We start from the raw sequence: 22,722 nt of genomic DNA on the forward strand, positions 1-22,722 counted from the left end.
TTTAGTCATTCATCTCTAGGGGATGGATAATCTGGGATTTTTTATGTTTAAAAGTTAAAACTATGCTACAATGGCACCTTGTCATTTGCAAACTGGTCAGCAATAAACAACTAGCCTTTGGATACAAGGAAATCTTTGATTGCATTTAAACCAAATCTATACTATTAGGCTTTGTTTCCAGTTCATTTTGTCAAATGATAGTTCCCCTTTAAGCACATCCCTCTGTCTCTGCCCTGAGCACATTTATTAGTTGAAATCCCTATTTTCAAATATGTACAAATAGACATTGTAAACAGAACAATTCAATTATTTCAGTTTTATTTAGTTTGTATGAAACCAAATTGAACGTGTTGCATTTATTTTTCTCAAAATAAACTTTTTTTTGGAAACTGAAGTCCCAGCATATGAATTAAATATATAGAAAATTTGCTGCTGGAAACTTTTGATGTTCTTCCTCATTTGAATCATGCGACTAAAGGGATTGGGATTAAGACAGAAAAGGGTCTGTGATTTATAATTGCAAAAGCCTGCTCTCCAGATTAGGGATGTAGCGAACTGTTCTGCGGCGAACTTGTTCGTGCGAACATCGGCTGTTCGCGTCCGCCGCAAGTTCGCGAACGTCGCGCGACGTTCGCCAATAGGCGTTCGCGTCAAAATCGTTCGACCATTCGACCATTCGATCGCTAAAATCGAACGATTTTCGTTCGATTCGAACGAAAATCGTTCGATCGAACGATTAAAAATCCTACGATCGTTCGAATCAAACGATTTTCGGATGTTCGAAGTTCGCGAACAGTTTGCGAACTGTTCGCATTTTTTGCCGGTGTTCGCGAACGGCGTTCGTGAACACATACTCGGCGGTTCGCTACATCCCTACTCCAGATATTCCACCTCCCACTGATGTCTGCCATATTGGATGGTGCATTATTAGTTAATTAATAAATTAATATCTATAGATTTCTATAAAGACTCTTCTCGAATCTTCTTGTAAAAACAAATGATTAGGCTGCAGAATTGCAAGGGATTTCAGATCACTGACTTTTCTTTAAAGTGAAACTGAGCTAGATCACATGACCAGAAGAAAGACCAATAGTCTGTGTTGATAAATGTATTTATTAGCAATACATACAATGTTTTCAGGTTAAAATAAACCCTTTTTATATTTTGATGATTGTGGACCTTTATGCTCACCTACTGTGGCCAAAAACTGTTTATTGTAATTGATTTCTTTTCTCTAAGAGTTATGGCAAATGAGGAATTTAGTGGTGGCATCTCATTTCCAACTATCATGAATGCGATGCATGTAATTGCCTGAAAATAGGATGACTATTCTGGGGCAAGGGTGACAGGGAGTACTTTCCATTTATTTTGATAAAATTGCCCTAACGCTGGTGTGTGCAAAGCAGAAAGACCCTTTGGAATGGAGAAGTGGGTTAATGAAAGAGGCCAGATACCAAAGACAACTCCTTTGCTTTATCTTAGGAAGATAAAGAAAACATATTCCGAGGAAATATCAGATAGTAGGGTTCTTGGAAGGTTCTGTTATTTATATTCTTTCTTGCTGGTTTCAAGATTACAGTGAATGGTAGATATCGATTGCAGCTCAAGGGATGTTGAGAAGTTTCTCCAGCATCATTCAAGATGAAGAAGCACCTGGGTATGAGGACAGGGCTGATCAAGTTAAGGAGTTACAGAAGAGGGATGGAGTAATGCACTGTGGATGAGGCATTGGCAGTAGAATAGGCAGGCATGCTAAAGGTTAGCTCACAGACTGAGAACAAGACAGACAGAAATATCACCATCTCCACCCAAATGCGGTTACAAAACTATACCAACAAAGTTGCTCATCATTGAGTTGACTATAGAGGAGGCAATAAAATTCTCCCTCTCCCTGGCTGCTCTCCTACATGAGAATGAGTGGGCATCAGGTGAATGGGGGTTGATTTAGGTGCCAGACCCCTCCAAAAATCTTATTGCGTGGGGGGAGATCTGCACACTTGCACTGCACCAATGATAAGTGTATGGAGCACAACGGGTTATGAATTTAGAGCATGCCTCTGTTGCTTATACCAAGCCACGATGAAACAAATGCATTATATACAGGTATGGGACCTGTTATCCAATATGCTCAGGACCTGGGGTTTTCCGGATAATAGATCTTTCTGTAATTTGGATCTCCGTACCTTAAGTCAACTTAAAAATCATTTAAAAAGTAAATAACCCGAACAGGATTGTTTGCCTCCAATAAGGATTAATTATATCTTGGTTGGGATCAGTACAATGTACTGTTTTGTTATTACAGAGAAAAATGAAATCATTTTTAAAAATGGAAACCATTTGATTAAAATCTAGTATAAGGGAGATTGGCTTCCTGTAATTCGGAGTTTTCTGGATTGGGTTTCGGTATAACGGATTCCATTGCTTAATTACATGTCACAAACAGTGTCGGACTGGCCCACTGGGACTTTTCCTGGTTTCCCGGTGGGCCAGTCCGACACTGTTTGTGACATGTTATTAAGTAATGGAATCCATTATACGGAAACCCAATCCAGAAAGCTCAGAATTAGAATTACTTTGGGCCCTTGTGCTGCTAAACATTTGACCTATTTTGTGGCTATTCCCTATTTCTATGAGAACAAAGAGGCTAAATAGATGGAAAAATAGAGTATAGTATGTAAAGAAAAGAGACAAGGAGAATAAAGGTTGAGTGAGGAGAGGATGAAAAATAGTACTAAGAGTGGGCCCTTGGTCTAAAATTAATTTGTGGCTTAGTTGCCACCTTTTTTGGAAAAAAATACCAGCCTTCCTATATATTTATATTTTTTCCCTATTAATAATATTGGGATCAACCATAATTTTTACCGGCCAGGCCAGTAGAATACCAACCAGGTGGCAACCCTAATTGGTGGGCCCCTGGTCAAAGGTTTTTAGGTGGGCCCCTGGTGTCCCAGTCCGACACTGGTTACAAATCATTTTCTCGTGGAGTTCTTATTAACATCAGGCCCCAGGACATATTCTCAATGGTCCAACTGTAGTGCATCCATAAACTAGACTGACACATTTTAATTTAGTTTAATGCACAAAATGCTGCTTGACCTTTTGTGCTGGTTTGACACTGGCTTGTTTCCATTATCATATAACTCCCAACAACAACAAACTTATCCTTGATGCTTATGTCTCCTCTCTGGCTAATCTCAGTGTGAGTAAATGTTTGGCCTCTGTTTTACAGCATGTATGAATCTGTTATATGATATGATATGATGTGAATACAGCTTGTTAAACTCCTTCTTGATTTATGTTTCCTTAGAGAATTGCTTTCTTCTTTAACTCACCAACAATGACTGGAGGTAAAATCCCCCTACTCAGAATCACAGCCATTTAGGACTGGACATAAGTTCCAATATAGGAGCCCAATAAACACATCTACAGTAATTCTTATACATTTATGTTCCATATCCTTTATCAAATAGTAACTCAAAACCTTAAGAAACTGTGGCTATCGTTCTCATCTTAAATTAGATATGGACAAGCTTCAAATGAATTATTTACTTGTGCACATTTTTTTGCTCACTGGTCTTGCGGATTTATAATGCATGTCGTCTTATTAAAAAAAATAAACATTAAATGTTAATGTTGCCCTTATTGAGTTGCTGTCTATTCCTAATAAATATTAAAATTTTCTCCATGTCCTTTCATGTTTAAGATATCAGTATATATTCTCACATTTTTTGGATGGAAAATGGCAGATGTTAATTTAGACTGGGGAAGTCGTACATACAGTAGAAGACAGGACGTGTTGATTTAGGCCTAAGGGTAGTGACACACCAGGAGATTAATCGCTGCTTCTCTGGGCAACTAATCTCCTGCACTCTCCAGTAAAAAGCTTTCCATTGGCAATAATGTGAATCACTGGTGGTAAAACCCATGTGTCGCTCCAGTCTCCCAAAATCGCTACAAGAGGAAACTTCAAGCGATTTTGGGAGACTGGAGTGACACATGGGTTTTACCACCAGCGATTCACATTATTGCCTTTGGGAAAGCTTACTGGAGAGTGCAGGAGATTAGTTGCCCATAGAAACAGCGATTTATCTCTAGCGATAATCTCCTGGTGTGTCACTGCCTTAAGGCACTCTTGGTCTGATTGGGCATCAGAGCCTGGGTCACACTCGTAGTAGTAGTAGTAGGACTATTAGGATTTTTTTATGTAGAAGAAAGGGACTGGTACTGCCATGGTACAGATGAAGATTATTGTGTATACAGAAATTCAATCAGGAGATTTTTTTTTTACCATGAAAAGAATTATTTACAGATGATTTAATATCTCAATTTTAATTCATTATGGTACTCCTAGGCAGCTAATGAGTGCCTTTGGGTAATCTCAAAGCAAGTTAATTCTAATCTCTAGAAAATGTTCCCTCTTTTTTAACTCAGGCGTCAATTTAGGAATCTCTGGTGGAGTTTTAGTTTAGAGTCCAGTTTTTGAAAGCCGGACCCAGACCCAGAGCCGGAACAAACGCCCTAGGCAACCACCAGCCACCTCGCACCCTTCTGCTTGCGCATGCATGTTCTCATGGGGGCGCCACAGTGTGTAGACACAATCCTTAGTGTGAGGAAGAGGGACTGGAGTAGAGGTTAGAGGATAGAAGAGGTACTGTACTTGCCTGACACCCCCTTCATCTTTGCACCCTAGGCACGTGTCTCTTCTACATACTAGCAAAAATAGTGACAGGCAGTCAGCAGTCACAACAGCCTTTGCGCTTTTAATTATAATGTAAAGTAAAAGACAATTTTATTTGAACAATGGACTCCTGGCTTCTACAATTTTGAGGTTCCAGAGTGTTGACTGGCTGTTTTTTTGCTAGTGATCTACTCCGTATTGCTGAAGGTCTGGGGCATGAGCACCTGGACCCACCGTTTGAAACTGTAAGCTTATAAACACTGTCCAATGTACTTAAGAGTTTTTTCATATTCCATGTTGTATACCTCTTCTACATACCTACATACAAAGTCCTGTCAAACCCACAACCTAAGACTGACAGCGGGAGCTACAACACACATTTTGATCTGCTTGGACTCGCTACCCAATATGACCCACAATTGACTTACCTGCAACTTGACCCACTACCTGCTGAACACCATTAAACTTGTGCTGTTCGAAGCTTTGTTCCTGCAAACCAGAAGTGAAACCGAAAAAGAAACAGGAAAAAAAAAGGTTTGAAGAACTAAAACTGATATTGAGACCCACAACCTGCAGAACCCTCGACCTGCACCCATTCCCACATCTCCAAGTCCTACCCACAACCTGCAAGTTACTCGCTTTTCTGCAGGTGTCCTTTGGGTACCTGACTCAATGCAAGACTCTTCTCTAGTTGAACCCAATCTCTTTGTTGAAGGGAGAGCTACCACTACAAATGTATCTGAAAACTCCCTAAACTGTATATCATTTATGGGGCAGATTTTTCATAGATGGAATAGGCAATCAAGACGAAAGACCATTTGATCTGTTTTGTAAGATTCTTTTTAAAAAAATCCATCAGACTGACCTATCGATTTGATCAATTTGATCGGCCAGTTTAATAAATCCAGTCAATAGCTTGTAAAATGACTTAAATCTCTAAAAAAAGGCATCTCTTTATCTGACTTACACTGGTATATGTCATTCCCTCTTCCAGAATTCTGCATCAGTGTAAGATAAGCTCAAACATTGACGGATAAACTCATAATAACATGTTAAATCGAACTACTAACTGTCTTTGAATAGATCTTAATACCGTCAATCTTAATACAATCGATCTGAGAATAGTCTCCTTATTATATTTTACATGATATTAAATATCCCTCCCTGAAGAGCTCCCAGCCCAAGTGTATGCAGACTTACAAAAGCAATAGCAGTAGAAACACATTACCAGGAAATATGTGAGTCAAGGAGGCAATGCTCATATGGAACATGTTGTTGAGCTATAATGTGAAATATTTATCACAGGTAATTTTAAGGGAAAAAATGTTACCAACATTTTCTTCGAGAATTGTAGCAAATATCTGGAACTGTAAGCTAAGTTTATAAATAAAACTCAAATTAATTGCAGTTCAAATATGTACTGCATAAATCCTTCTCCGCCATTGATAGCATATATTAGTCTATAAGGTTTGCCGACTTGGTTTACCCAATAGTTTGACAATTTATTCAATTCTTAAAAAGTCTGGAACTGATTCGCATTACTTTGAATCTTATTGGTGCCACATGAATAAAAAATGAACATCTTTCAAAGGGCAACTATCTTGCAAATGATGTTAAAACATATAGAGGATGGGAAATTCCCCATGTAGGGTAAAAAATTCCTCTGCTTTCAAGTCCTATGGAGGTAACATAGGCCCCGTGGGATGGTGGCATTAGCATTGACCATGCAGCAATCCAGAGTTCCCTTTAAGCAATGCACTGAATGCACTCAGAATGACTCTTTTGATGCACCTTCAAAACTGCATGCAATTAGAGGGCATGTAATAGAATGCCCAACCGCTTTTGTGTATTTGCACGAATTAGCAAATGTACTGTATCTCTATTCTAGCATGACAAGAGTCTAACATCAGATGCAGTGGGCACAATAACAACAGTAATTTCAGAATAGGGGGGGTTTGTTGCTACATTGTAGAGTAGGGAAACATGGTGATATGCATCTAGTATAGGTAAATCTAAAAACAACTGGACTTACTGAGTAATCAATGAAGACGTTTAATATCAATCTACATTAAAAGTTACCTATAGGTCATGTTGATCGTTTTTCGCTGATAGTTCTGCTTTTGTAAGTAAGTTGTTCGTTGAAGTTCCTAAACCTGACTGTTTTGCCAACCTGACTGTCCCTTCTTAACCTGTCAGTTAAAGTTTCTAATGCTAATGGACTCCTGCTGCACAAATATGGCAGCCCCCTCATAGAGGAACAGGGTAGTAAGAAAGCTAATATGAATGCATCTGACAAATAGTTATATGGCGAAAACATAAATATATAAATCTATAAATTATTTTATAGATATAAAAAAAGGTTAGTATCTCTTTAATTTTCAGAATGTTGTAGAGAGTGATATTCTGAGACAATTTGCAATTGGTTTTCATTTTTTATTGTTTGTGGTTTTCAAGTTATTTAGCTTTTATTCAGCCCTTTCATATGTCAAGTGAGTTGGAGTAGAGCAACACAGGCATGAAAATAGTTCCAAAGGGTGCCAAATAAGGGCTGTGATTGGCTATTTGCTTGCTCCTATGTGGACTGGCAGCCTACAGAAGGCTCTTTTTGGCACAACATCTGGTTTTATGCAACTAAAACTTGCCTCCAAGCCTGGAATTCAAAAATAAGCACCTGCTTTAAGGCCACTGGGAGTAACATCCAAAGGGTTGGTGAGTAATGTGTTGCTACTGGTTGGGCATCACTGCTCTACACAGACCCCATCAAAATGTATAAAGCTGTTTGTTCTAGCCAGGGGCAGATTTCTGCTTGGCATAGTCATCCCTCCCCAACTTCCCTCATTAAAGACTGGGGTGCCAAGAGATCTGACAGCAGATCGTATCTCCAATCCAGTCTCAACACAACTACTAACTATGTGGTCTGGGCAGTATATGTTTATGCAAAACATAGGATGCCTTTTAAAAAGAAAAAAATGATAATCACTGTTTTAAAAATCATTTTTAAAGTTTACCTGGAAATAACTATCATCAATTGTTGTATCGTGAATAATAACAACCACAGATAGAATGCATATACTGTATATTAATAATTGTTATTAGTAAGCCATAGAGAGATAACATGAGACTTCCATTATAAAAGAGAGAGCTCAATAAATGAACAAGTGCTGGTAAAGGTGACTCCAGGAAGCCTTCCATCTCCTGCCTGTCCTTCTCTATTCACTGGAAACAGGACTGGCCCATGACTTTGGTGCTTTTAGAATAGCTATTAGTTTGTGGCAGTCTGGTAGTTCAGCCCTCTGCTCCCGTTTAAGCTATGCAATGAATACATGAAATGCATTATACATTACGAACAAATACATTTTTAATGCTTAGAATTCATCATCAGCTTCTGCAGAAAGTCCGAATAAGGAAAAGCTGTGAAAAGAATTCATCACATTTCATATATTTATATTAGGGATGCACTGAATCCACTTTTTGGGATTCGGCCAAATCCACAAATCCTTTGTGAAAGAGTCGGCCAAATACCGAACTCAATCTGAAACCTAATTTGCATATGCAAATTAGGGGGCGGGAAATGAAAAGGGGGGGAATGTTTTTTACTTCCTTGTTTTGTGACAAAAAGTCACATTATTTCCATTTCCACACCTAATTTATATATGCAAATTAACATTCAGTTCGGCCATGCACAAGGATTTAACCTAATCTGAATCCTGCTGAAAAAGGCCGAATCCTGGCCGAATCCCGAACCGAATCCTGTATTCGGTGCATCCCTAATATTAGGGATGCACTGAATCCACCATTTTGGATTCGGCCGAACCCCCGAATCCTTTGTGAAAGATTCGGCCAAATACCGAACTGAATCCGAACCCTAATTTGCATATGCAAATTAGGGGTGGGAAGGGGAAACATTTTTTACTTCCTTGTTTTGTGACAAAAAGTCACGCGATTTCCCTCCCCACCCCTAATTTGCATATGCAAATTAGGATTCGGATTCGGTACGGCCGGGCAGAAGGATTTGGCCGAATCCGAATCCTGATGAAAAAGGCCGAATCCTTGCCGAATGCCGAACCGAATCCTGGATTCGGTGCATTCCTACCTAATATACAGTATATTTATATATATATATATATATATATATATATATATATATATATATATATATATATATATATATAATTTAGTACTCTTCTTTGTCCAAGGCCTAGCAACTTATGCAGTTACAGCCACGATGGCAGTTCGACAGTTAATAATGAGTGCATGAGTCAAGATCTCTTTGTTTTACTGTTTCCGAATGCTCTCAAATCCACAAGACTGAGAAAAACAATAAAAAAAATGAAAAGGAAAAAAAAACCTGCTTTTTTATGAAATATTTGAAGAGACCCCGGACGGCAGTCTTACACTATTAAATGCAATCTTCATTTTAATTATGTGTTTCATGAGAACTGCATCTGTTACTTGTGTCTTAATGTAAGTTTCCTGAGAATACATCATCTCCAGAAGATTCAATATTTTACAAGTCATAGCAAATGAGGCAAACAAGATCTAACTCTTCTCTCCCACTTTATAGCTGAGGCTGTCACGCTGATATACTGCAGCCAGCACTTAGGCGTGAAAAGTATGTTGGGGGGGGGGGAGAGAGAGAATGTATGGAGACTTCAATTAAATAAATAGAAACAAATGTAATTATTTAAGTGGGAGCTTCTGGCATTATTGGAGTTCCATTTAGGCTGGACCTTGACTCTATAAAAGCTTCCCTTAACTGTTCTAAATTGCCATATCTTAGGAAAGTCAAATCCCATGAAAATGCTGTAGCTACAGGCTTTCTTACCACCACCACCCCTTGAAATTTGATGGGCGAGGAATTATTCCTTTGAATACCACTGCTACCAGCTTTTAACTATAATATAATGATAATTAAGCTTTATTTTCTGAGCACAGTTTGGTGCTGATGCAGTTGCCTGGAGCCTTGGCATTTATTGAGTGCAAAGTACTCATTTATTGTCCTTTGTACACTCAAAAGCCATCTTCATTATCCCGTGAATCTGAAATACAGAACAAATATATCAAGCACTGAGTTGCATAGTCTAACAACCTCGAAAGTGAAAGTGCCGGGGGCTCCGTAGGCATCTCCTCCTAATACAAATGTATTTTTATTCCCTTTCAAGTAGTTTACCCATTCTATTGACATGTTGACTTTCTATATTAATTCACTCCGTGTCGTTTCATTGACTAACAACTGGTGTACAAAATTATATCTGGCTTTATTGGATATTCCTGTTGATGTTTCTTGTCATATCAATTAACATGATGCAGTTATTTTAATTAAACTGAGTAGCCTCGAAAATCCCCTGAGCTTTAGAGACAGAGAGAGAGAGAGAGAGAGAGAGAGAGAGAGAAAATGAGCAGGAGGGAGCAAGAGAGAGAGAGAGAGAGAGATGGAGCACAAACCAAAGAACCTTGAATCTCATAAAAGGTTTGTAAGAAGTCAGAATGTTTAAAGGGAAAGAAATGAAACTGGCTCAGAACAAAATAACTGCATAAACACATATTGGATCTTATGAAAGACTTTATATCCTCCTTTATTTATTTATGTTTTGGGATACTTTAAGCTGAACTAGCAGTGTGTACATAATTACCATCCAGGCACTGTGCAGTGAAATACATAATGAAGTAAAAGGAGCTCAACACACAGACTCACAAAACATTGTTTACTGGTTGGATTAATAAATAAGTTAACACTTTGCATTATTATGTGTGTTGAGCTTCTTTCTTTACAAGTTACAGAAGATGTTGCCAGGCACCCAGCAGTCACACCATACTTATAAAAATATTGTTTTAATCTCTTTATCTGAATTTGCCACCACTGATTAGCGAATAGCGGTTATAGTATACTGTAGGTATGAGACCTGTTATCCAGAATGCTTGGGACCTGAGTTTTTTTTTTATTGTAATTTGGATCTCCATACCTTAAGGGCAGTGGCATATGCTGCTACTGGGGAGATTAGTTGCCCAGCAACAAATCGCCTCTTCTTGGGCGACTAATGTCCCCTAAATGGCTTCCCACCGGCTAGAATGTAAATCGGCAACGGGATGGCACTCGGACTTCTTCGGCTTTCCGAAATCACCCGAAGTTTCCTCATGAAGCAACTTCGGGTGACTTCGGAAGCATTCCGAGTGCCATCCCGCCGATGACTTACATTCTAGCCGGTGGGAAGGCATTTAGGGGAGATTAGTCGCCCGAAGAAGAGGCGATTTGTCCCTGGGCGACTAATCTCCCTCAGTAGCAGCATGTGCCGCTGCCCTAAATCTGCTCAAAAGTCATGTAAACATTAATTAACCCACTAGGACTGTTTTGGCTCCAATAAAGACCAATCATATCTTAGCTTTGATCACATACAAGCTACTGTTCTATTATTAAAGAGTAAAAGTTTTAAATATTTGATTAAAATGTAGGCTATGAGAGATGTTCTTTCTGTAATTCGGAGCTTTCTGGATAATGGATTCAATATCTGTTCCTATTTTTTAGGTAGATATCAGTTAGGACTCTTACCCCCTTTCTTAACCCTTGATGAAAAACTGGCATTCATGTATACATTTTCAACACTTTTGCAGAAGAGAAGAAATTACGTGATTATCTTAGATATTTTCAGGACAAGTATTAATACTATGTAATCAGTGTTATCATTTTGGAGCCCTGAAATGGTGTTGTTGGAAGCTGTATGCCGGTGCTCTGCTATAGGATAAGGAGCTGTCCATTTCAGCCCTTTGCTAGTTAACGTTATTCCTAGTGCTGACGCTAGGCGCTGTCCGTGGTGCTGAAGGCTCCTGGAGGTGCTGACAGATGTAGAGGCAGCAATCCCTTCCCAGCAAGCACTGAGATGTAAGCGTCTCCTCAGTACAGCTGATTGCAATTACACCAAGAAACAACTGTCAGGCTTTCTAACAAGAGCCCCAACAAGCTATTTTTTTCCCTCGGCTCTTTTTGTAACTGCATCTCCCTCCCCTCCTCTCCAAGCACTTCCCAGCCTGGGTGCTTCATTCAATGCAGCTTGTTTCCACAGCGTGATCAGTGTGTGTGTGTATTTCTTCCTGCTTCCAAACTATTGCACAGAGAACAGAAGGTAGAACGGAGAGCCTGTTTAAAGACCCTGCTCTGAATAATAAGGAGATTATCCTAAGAACATGTATGCCGTGTGTTTTATGTTGGCTTCTGTGATGCATCTCCACTCTCAAGGTAAGGACTTGCTCGGTGATTTCTCGTTCCTGCTGAATTACGACTGACAAGTACCGGTTCCATTTGTCATTGTTTTAAACCACGTTGTTGTTTTTCTATTCTTGAGCAGAGGTCAACTCATTGCTGATTTATGTATCATCTTCATTCCCAAGACCTCTGTTCGTCGGTGGCAGAGCCTAGCACATAAGTCTGGTTTTATTATCCTTGCAAGGTTTATTTGAGCCATTCAGAGTTTGTTTATTGTGATGTGGTTTAATCACTCACATAGTTCCTAAAATCTGCTTGACTGATGCTCTTCAATATTTCATTCTCATATTAAATGGCAAAATTGGATTCCAGTAGAAGAATTTGTGCTTGACAGATATGTCTATTGTAAAAGTAAAGTGCCTGGGGTATGTCATAATTACTTCTCCTCGCTAATCTCATTTTGTAGCAAATGAAATGGCATTTAATCATTTGCCTCGAAATAATAGAATTTTTATGCCGCCATTCGTTTCAACAATGAACTCTGCTCCCACTCCGTTGCACAATTAATTAAGTTATTGGCAAATGATTTACCTAATTTATGAAATATTACATCCTGTTTTATCATCTGTTTTTTTTTATGGGTCTCTCCCCGGAGAGCATCTGGCTAATGGAGGAAAATTAGTTACGATGAATTTAATTAAAAAAAGTCAAAAAGTTTGAAAAGTTGCCCAGAGTTGAGCTCAAGTTTTTCCAACAAAATAAAGAGGCAAAACTCTTCAAGATTTCATTAATTGCATATTAACTCTTTAGAGGGTTCTATGGTCATGAAACTGTTTTTATTAATGGCAGCAGTGAGTAGTGGGAACAAGCAGGCTCTTTTGAAAGTTCTACATGGAAGTCTGGCAAGGAAGTAGCCTACACTTAAGATTTGTGTTGGTTTAACCCACTATCCCATCTGTTGAATTTCTTACTTTCTGGTCAGTTGAGCTGACCTCAGCTTTGTTCTGAAAGGCCATAACACAACTGTAGTTTTCTCCTTTATTATTTGTTTTGTTGAAGCACAGCATGTTAATATTAAGCTTGGTGTTTGCTCTCTTTAATTCAAAGTTCCATTTAGGGCTTCTTTTTTTTTTTGATGTACTGCATCTACTTTGAAAATCATGCTTTAAAGCAAATATGAAATTAGTGTCCCTGTAAAAATGTAATAATGCAAGGAAACAGTTGTCACTCTGAGCATCAGTTCTGTGTAATTTATTGCCTCCTCTGCCAGCTGAGCTTGGAACGCTGATTACGAGCACAGAGCAAAACAATTTTCAGAAGGAAATTTGCTCTACCCATAAACAGAGAGGTGCTCTAATAGAATTCCCTAAAACATGATTGCATTTTTAATGTCCCATTTTTAAAATCTGGTCTGCTATAGACGTCCCATTACCCCGAGCACTTAGCAGGCTTTATGGTATTGCCACTAACAATGCAAAGGGTATTTTTTTTCTTTAATGGAACTCATATCTTAGGCTTCTGAACAAGTAAAATCATTATGTTATGGTCGTGGTAATTTGTCAATAGGTTGGCTTCCATTTAAGACACATAATACAGTGTGTTGACTTAATCAATAGTCACTGATTAAACTCAGGGGGGTTCTCATGATGACTACAGTTTACTTAATATATCTATCAATGTTCTGCTTCTACTTCTATTTGTTGGAAAGTTGATTCCATTGGGATCCAGTGCAGTTTCAAGAGGTCCATTTCTGCTCCAGCATATGCTGTTAGAACATGTTTAAGCAACAATCCCCTTTAAATGTATCACTACAAAAATCTATGGTGTTTACAAGAAATCTGAAGCAGCTTGAAGCATACCTCGTATACAGCATTTGCAAGATAATTGTTCATTTCTTTGGAATACAGATCTGGGTGCTCATTATTTACTCTGCTATGATCCAAACTCACAGTTGCTTGGCCAGTTGTTATTCTTCCTATCCAGTAACAGACTTCAAACCAAATTGCCAGCTGAGAGGTAATAACTTATAAGGAATCTTTTTAAACATTGATGTGACACAGCAATGCAAATCCTTTGTGAAGAGATAAAATGGATATTTGGCTGGAAAATATGAACGCTGTACTCCCAATTGGGAAAACAAGACAAAGACTTAGTTCTTTTTCAGTTTGGATTCGTAAATAGTAATATATTAACTCAAAGCTGATCAGGCGCAAGTGATGTTTGTGCAGTTTATCTACACATATTAATCTAGGGTTATATGTTCTATTGGTTGTCTGGAATGGCATCTTAGACCCACCAATTATATAGAGGCAAATGTTTACAGTCTACACTGGAGGCAAATAATCCCCTGAAAGTCTTCTAGTGATCCCAGAGTCCAGAGGAATATTAGAAGCTATTAGCCTTGAGGCAAACCTGAGGAACACTGGTATACTAGAGGCAAGTGATATACATTTTATCTGGAGGCAAACAATGCACAGATGAGGCTTGATAAAGGAAATAGATTGGTGGTTTATGGACAAGTTACAAGCTGGTTGTCTACAGTGAAGCAATATACTGGAAGTCATAGTTATAATATAAAAACAAGGAATTTATTGCAGTCTTAAATCAAGAGATACACTTGTAGTCTAAAGACAAGTGATGCACAGATCATGGGTATTCTATGAGCTAATGATACTGGTTAGACTCAAGGGAAGTAATAACATCTTCCCTAAAAAGTAGAAAAAGGTATTTTTGTGGGTTTACTTGATATCTATCTGAAGCCGCCCACAGGCATACAGTATATTGTGGCGTCTGGCATTAAAGGATATAGTCCTCTTACCATAAAAACTAAAATATATCATTGATTTAACAATTAATGTAACTGTGATAGGAATAAACAGTTGACTATTGTGTTTCAAAACCTAAAAAATGCTCAAATGATCCAGAAGAATGTAGGTAAATTCTGAGTAATGATGTGTTATAAACTTAAACAGCACAACATCACTTATAAATCAAAATGATATGTTTTGAGGGTGACAAAATAAAGGTCTATAGCTAGACAGGCCATGGAAAACCCGGTGCCTAATGTCTGCACTTCTTTAAATGGGGTGCAGTGAACCTAACGCAGTTCCTAATCCAGAATATATATTAAGGCTGAATTCACACAAGATGGAATTTATTTCAAAGACTTCAGTAGATTTTACTTAGAAAGCACAGATTCCACAATGCTAGCCAGTCACACATGCAAAGTCTCCCCTGAATATAAAGAGGGTTTATAGGGGTTTAAAGGGTATATATGAATATTAGTGGGGATTTGCCCCTGTGCCATAAAGTTTTTCGAAGAGGAAATGAGAGCTTCCCAATTGCAAGTCATGTAACTGACAGGTCCAGTTCCACAATTTAAAAATACAAGTACATCACCTGTTATCCAGAATGCATGGAACCTGCTGGGGTTTACTGGATAATGGATCTTTCTGTAATTTGGATCTTCAAACCTTAAGTCTACAAAGTCTACATGAAAATCATATAAACATTAAATAAACCATAGGCTGGTTTTGCTTCCAATAAGGGTTAATTATATCGTAGTTGGGATCAAGTACAAGGTACTGTTTTATTATTACAGAGAAAAAGGAAATCATTAAATGGAGTCTTTGGGAGACGGCCTTCCCATAATTCGGAGGGTTCTGGATAATGGGTGTCCTGATAACAGATCCCATACCTGTACAAACACCCAAAAAATAAAAATAAATACTCTACTTTATCTGGCACCTCTTGATGTAAAATGTGTATTTATCAGTTTGTCTTTTAGCTGATGGATATGATTGCTGCATTTATGCTGGAAGGAGCTACCTTTCTGCCTTGGAAAGTCTGGGCTGTGGCAATGATTAAAAAGCTCCCCCTGATGGCTCAGTGTTGTGTTAGTGTTTGAGCAAAGTTTGCCACAATATTTACAGTCGTCTGGGCATTGCTCCTAAAGAGCTGCTTCCAGTCATTGTCAAGATGGTAAATCAAGCTTTATTAAACGAAGGGTCAGATTGAAAAACAATTAAAAAAAAAAGGAAAATTCAATAGGCAGACTTCCGCAGAGCAGGAATCATTAAATCATTCTATAGTCAGGTCACTAAAAAGGGGGTCATTCGTCAAAATGTCTGTGCAAAGCGATGGAAGATAATTAAAAGAATTTGAAAAGCAAAACATTTATCTGGTGCAAACAAAAAGATTTGGTGGTTTTATTTAGATATTGTTGGTTTTATCCTCCTTTATATGGTTCTCAGTGATAAGTCCTGTAATATCTGAACTAAGACCAACTGCATTGGGTGAAATCTACGTTATAAGAAATAGACACCAAAAAATGTAAATTTTTTTTTATCCAAATAATACAAATTTGCACTTGATCCCAACTAAGATTTAATTAATCTGTAATGTCAGCAAAAGAAATCCTTTTGGGCTTATATAGCCAGTTTTTTTTACTAAGGTCCGATTTTTTTCTCATATTTTCTCCCATTCACGATTTTTTTTCATTAAAATAACTCGATTTAATCGGATAGGAAAAAAAACTCAATAAAATTGAGTGAAAATCTGAAATGTATGATTTTTTCCTGAATCACTTGATTTCTTTGGGGCTTTTGCCCGACAACCCCAATTTTTTTGGATTATCGGGCTAAACCCAGCGTAAACCACAATATCTTCAAGTTGAGATAGGGGCATCTCCCATGGACTTATACATGACCATGACAGGTTTGAGATCACAGATTTTGTGGATTTTTGTTTTTTGCTTCATCAGGGTATGATCACAAAAAAATCATTTTTTTTTCACAAAAAATTTAAGTTTTTACCCCAAAATGCCAACCAGAAAAATTGGATTTTTACTAAATAACCCCCTTAATGTTTAAATAATTTTATAACACACTTAAGGAATGAAGATCCAAATTATGGTGAGATCCCTTACTGTATCTGGAAACCCTGGTCCCACACCTGTACAAAGACCTTTTGCAAAGCCACTTTGACTTCCACTATCTACAATATGCTAAAACCAAAGTCTTCAGTTGAATTTCTCTTTTAAATCAAAATTAATCCTTACCCTCAGCACTAAAGATACAAACATACATGAATTATTTAAGCATCATGTATATTGTATTCTACTTTGTAATGCTTAATACAGAAAAAAAATCTCAGCAATGGACATTTTAATGAGGCCTGATGGCATTTATCAAATTTAAGTTGTAGAAACGGAAACGTTGCCCGCTCATGGAGAGTGAAATAATGGAAGGAACTTACTGCTTTGCCTAAACTGCTTCTGCTGCTTTGTATTGTATTGCCTACTGCAGCACACTGTGATGGATGGACTCCAAAACCTTTAATGAGCACGGTGACAGAGTCCACTAATAAGGATAGAAAAGCAGAGCTAAGCTAACCAAACCTATAGCCCGGCTGGGACAAGCAACAGCATTTGTGGGGAGAAACCTTCTAATCACTCACTGATTTAAAGCTTTAAGTGACATTGCCGCTGCCGATCAGCTGTCAGACTTTGGTCAGATTATTTGATGCATTGCAAAACTTACTTTGACATCTTATAAAGAAATAACTGCTGCTGGTGTATTTATTTTAGAGCTCATTCGGAAGAGGGGGCTAAAATGAGAGCAGAAAACATGGTTTATTCACAATCTTGTGTTTGAGGAGGGGGAGTGAGGTTCAAGCTGATTGAGAGGTATTTCTCACCCACAAGGTGGAATGTCAATAATACTGCCCCCACCATAAGAATATATAAATATATAGCAGTGTTTTACATGAGGTTAGCCTTATTTGTGAGACCCCAGGGAGTCCTTGCTGGCTGGGCTTCTTCATGAAGTGTCCGTTTTCTCATCTGCTCTAGGGAAATTGCTCCTCAGCCTACAATTACTTGAGTGGAAGGTCCGAAACGGGACAAAATAATTGCATTCCAGTTGCAGCGGTTAAGTCTTTACCCATGGGAGCAGTGTAAAAATGTCTGTAACATACAATGCTGTTACAATAATGGTCGCTTGAGTACTGGTGTACTGGGTAAGGCCTGTTGACTATGATAAACTAAAAACTCGAAGAACTATACTATGATAGGTAATGAAATTCATCTCTGAAAGATGTGCATCAAGCAGGGGCGTAACTACCTGGGAAGCAGACCCTGAGGCTGCAGGGAGACCTAGGAGGTGTAGGGGCCCATGAAACCCTAAGTAATGAGCAATTTCAACATATAAAGGTAAAACAGGACAATCTCTGTTTATGTTGAGGGCCCTAAAATGAATTTGCTCTGGGCCCAGTAACATCTAGTTATGCCACTGACACCCAGGCAGATATAATATACATATAAAAAGTGTCAGCCATTCTCACTTAATAGAATGGTCAAACCAAATGAGAAAATAAGATTTGCTCAATGCGCGTGTTCCAGCAGATCAATAAAGGTTCTATGCAAGTTAAATTGGGTTGTGTTCCTTTTTCTTTTTTGCTAATACATATTTATTACAGCTTTAAACAAATAATGAATGCTAGATTAGCAACAGCTAACCTCAGTTGGAATTTCAACCTGTTGGATGGTGGAGGATGCTGGGAGTCGTAGTGCTGCCACAGCTAGAGATTTGCACGTGAGATTAAACCGCCTGCGACAACGAGGGATGTGCCGTTTTGTAATTAATCAATGGAAAGGATTGGAGCTTAGTGCATGTAAGCTAAATAAATAATAAGAGAGAACTTCTTCATAGAGATGATAATGGATGACAATATATCTCGCCCTAGTCAATGCGGAATTAGTTCATCCATTGTCATTTGCCAGTCGCTTCCCAGGCTGCCAATTTTTTTACTGTCTCTCAAATAAATTATCAGATGACTGCAGTGCGAGACTGATGTGGGTGTAGGAGATGCACGATACACAGCGTGCGACAGGCCTTGCACAACGGCTCACAAGATGAGCAAATACAATAGTGATCTGATGGGCAATTACCCCATTTTCAACTGAGAAGTTTGATCACGATTAAATTTGTCCACATGTTCTTAAAAAAGCAGTCGCTACCGTCTTACACATCATTCCATTGACATGGGTCACATGATATAGCTTAATTATAGAAGGCAAAAAAGACCATAATGAACAGTATTTGCAACCTGTATAGTAGTGATGTGTAGGTTGTGCAGGTTCAGGTTGAAGTTAGGTGGGTTGGTGATGGTCTGACTGGAAAATAATTCTCCTCTTTTCCGGGATTCCCTACTTTGGAAGCAGAAGAATGTACAAAATTAGGCAACTGAGCAGGAAGATGCAGGTACAGCTTAGGTGTGGATCCTACCGTGACAATATTTTTTGGGTTAGAATTGGGTACGATTAAAGTTTGGTGAGTCAGAGTCGGGTGCGGGTTGAGTTTTCCTGAACTGCACATCACTACTGTGTAGCTTGTTGGCTGAGAATAACTACTGCCACAAAGTCCCCTTTATATTTTACAATATCACCAGTTTCAGGCAGTAATAGTGACCAACTAAGATTCCAGTATTTTCGTTGTCTTGCATTGACAAATGTATGAAATATTACTGGCATTACATGTCTATATGCTGTATCTTACATAAACATCATGTGGCAATGGCGTTAAACGGCTGACATGATAGAAATAAACCTCAATGGATAATTACGAATAAAAGTAACCTCATGGTTCATGGATAACCTGCCCTGTCCTTCAGTAGAAGTTAGTTATTCTACTACTAGAAGTTATTTTACTTAAAGGGCAGGTAAAATCTAAAATAGAATAAGGCTAGAAATGCTGTATTTTGTATACTAAATATAAACATGAACTTACTGCACCACAAGCTTAATCAAAAAATAATTTATGCTTTCAAAGTTGGCTACAGGGGGTCACCATCTTGTAACTTTGTTAAACATCTTTGCAAGACTAAGACTGTGCACATGCTCAGTGTGGTCTGGGCTGCTTAGGGATCGTCATAAACAAAGCTACTTGAGTTCTGCATGGCTGGGAAGTAAGGCGGGGCTCCCCCTGCTGTTCATAAGTATGATTGTTTCCCTGCTCAGCAGTTAGGGACCATCTGACAATTCCTATCCACAGCAGTAAATGACGGGAGAATTTCACTGCATACAGTCAGGTTTCTTATAAAAACGGTACACATTTTTTAATTAAAGTATATTGGACATAGGTTTCTTTTTCATTAAAGAAAGTAAATATGGGATTTTATTTTTTTGCCTTTACATGCCCTTTAAGCTCTTCTTAAAAGTGGACAATGCGCAATGAAAATTTGCAATGCATTAAGAGTTTAAGGAAGAGTATTATTGCGAAATGTGAATTTTTATTCTTATTTGTGTAAATTGTTTTGCTCTTTGCGACTTTTATTACATTCCACCATTAAGGTTTTATATGTAGAATTTTATATATAGAACATACGTTTTATATGGTTATCGTGTTTGGTGGCATGTTGATCCTGACCAATTGCACAAGTACTTTAGGTATTGGTTAGTTTGGGCAAGTTTGAAAATGCCATTTGTTGATGCACTGTGCAATCACTTTGCCTAAACGTTCGGAACAATAGAAAGGCGTTCATACTGTATGCGGTTCCTCTATCCATTTGACATGTGTGTCGACTGTGTGTGAACACACCTATCTGTATGGATGCCTGAGAAAGTGCCTGAGATTACTCCATATACCTTTAGGGTTTTTAGGCATCAACTGGTTTGCAGGTTTCATCCAAATCCCAGCACTTTTTTGCAAAATCGATTTAGCCACATTCATGGGTTTAAGGTGAAACTTAAAGCTCCAACTGTCATGTGACCTTAAAGTAACTGAAGCTACCAATTCTGCCAATAAATGATACATTTAAAAAAAAAAAAACAATGTTTAGCCAACTTCTTTCGGCTGAATCCAAAAAGTATGTTTATTTTATATTTGCTGCTGATTTCCAGTGGCATCAAGAATGGCATTTCGGACTGTTACTAAAGCAGTGCATTGTGGGTTGGTTGCAAGACCATCATGTGTTGAAAGCATTACACATCTTGGAGTAGAATTAAGCATTTACCTGTTAAGCATCAAAGAAACCTAAGTCCTCCTACAATCCAGTGTGCTTGTTCTCTCTTCTGTCTCTTTCCCATTGTCAAGCTCTTCACCAGGACATTTGGTCAGTGGCCTGGGGGGAATTTTGGTTCTTCTTGAGTGTAATATTATTGGCTGGCATGTTAGTCTAAGTTATATTACTATACTCTTGTAAAGTTTTCAATAAATAAAAAAACATAAATAGCCATTTACTGAGTTTAGAGGGACATAACAGTGACTATACTGAATGAAACCACCTTCATACTTAATACAGATGGAGATGATGTATTTTAAGTTTGCTTTAAATATTAAAAACAATCATAGCAAGGATGAGGCATTGTGATACCATTCCACAGTGTGCTTTAATGCTCAAGAAGGAAGTGGAAGGAATCAGAAAATAATATGCAGAGAACCTGTGGTTTATATAGATTATGGAATATAAATAATCTGACTGGTTGAGAATGCTGCATAATGCAATCTGGAGAATGCAAAACATCAATGGATAACAAAGAAATATACCAGTTTTTACTAGAACAAAAAGGTTCCCTTGTTCCTGAGGAGCTAAGCCACTGATGGTCAACTGGTGGATCACCAGTTATTGGAGAGCTATATCTCTGATACAGTTATAGGTGGGATTTGTAGTTCAATTACATCCGAGAGCCTTCTGTTGCAAATGCTTTATCTAGGTCAGCATTCATGAGTCATTAGCTGAGTCTTTTGCTTAACCAGTGCTCCCCAGAGGCATTTGGACCCTGCGCCAGACTAACCTTCCCGACGTGTTCCTACAATGAGAGCGGTATAATTGCCGTGGTTACCTACAGCAAGGATGAAGGGCGTTTGTATAAAGAAAGGATGCTTCACAAGTCATTTTAATAGCCATTCAGGTGAAAGCTTTATGGAAACAATATGATACAATTCTTTTTTATTGTTAGATTTTATACACATTATCTTGTTATTCTGTCACAGGAATTATAGGCAGAAAAGTAGTCGAACATCCAGAGCAAATTAACCTCTCTATGGGTTGCCTCAGCTCACTTAACCAATGACCGCCGGAGCACCAAAACCATACTAGGCATGTCTGATCAGTCATTTAATTACTAATTCCTTGGTACAATAACACATTTAACTACGACCTTCAGAGCAAAAGCAAAACATACATTTTGGGTACCTGAAGGATAAGCAAAGAACCATAATAATTGCCTAAGCTTGCGAATGGTTCATGGAGACCAATGTCTACATCTCTACTGGTTACATCTGATGGAATCTAAGGATGTATATAAACAGAATTTCAGCACCAAAGTGGATAGTTCTGGGTGGTACTATGTTACTATATCTAGACTAAAGCTGACCATACAGTACATAGGCTGATAAAAGCTTTCCACTCAGTTCCTCAAATCTAAAAATCACATATTATCTATATGTGTACAATAAGTGTTGGGCAAATAAATTTGGCAGGTTCGAATTCACATAGAATTTCCACGTTTTGCCACCGGCAACTAAATTCTGTAAACTGGCGCGAAAATTCTCCGGTGAGGTCACTTGCGTCAAAGACCTAACGCATCAACATTATTCGGACGGCCATTGACTTTAACGCAGACGTCTAAATTGACGCGAGGTTCAGAATTGACGTGGGCATCAAATTGATGTGGGTAGCAAAATTCGCAGGAGATTCGCAAATATTTCGTCGAAGCGGGACAAATTCGCCCATCACTATGTACAATGCCTGACTATTAACCAGCCTGACCTAAAACAGCTAAATATCAGTCAGGCCGGTTTGAAAATCCAATCAGGTGAGGAACTTCTCTGCTCTAGAGGGGCCA

At 38.3% G+C, this 22,722-nt stretch overlaps 1 protein-coding gene across 1 annotated transcript in view; it reads left to right on the forward strand.

Annotated features, from left to right (window-relative positions):
- Positions 1–11,622: 11,622 nt before the first annotated feature.
- Positions 11,623–22,722, forward strand: part of LOC108707439 (seizure protein 6 homolog) — a 356,731-nt gene continuing 345,631 nt past the window's right edge. Inside the window, exon 1 of the mRNA XM_041581718.1 lies at positions 11,623–11,909. Coding sequence (XP_041437652.1) covers positions 11,858–11,909 — 52 coding nt within the window. The 5' untranslated portion in view covers positions 11,623–11,857. The remainder of the gene's footprint in view (positions 11,910–22,722) is intronic.

Source organism: Xenopus laevis, chromosome 2L, assembly GCF_017654675.1.
Source record: "Xenopus laevis strain J_2021 chromosome 2L, Xenopus_laevis_v10.1, whole genome shotgun sequence".
Classification (NCBI taxonomy): domain Eukaryota; kingdom Metazoa; phylum Chordata; class Amphibia; order Anura; family Pipidae; genus Xenopus; species Xenopus laevis.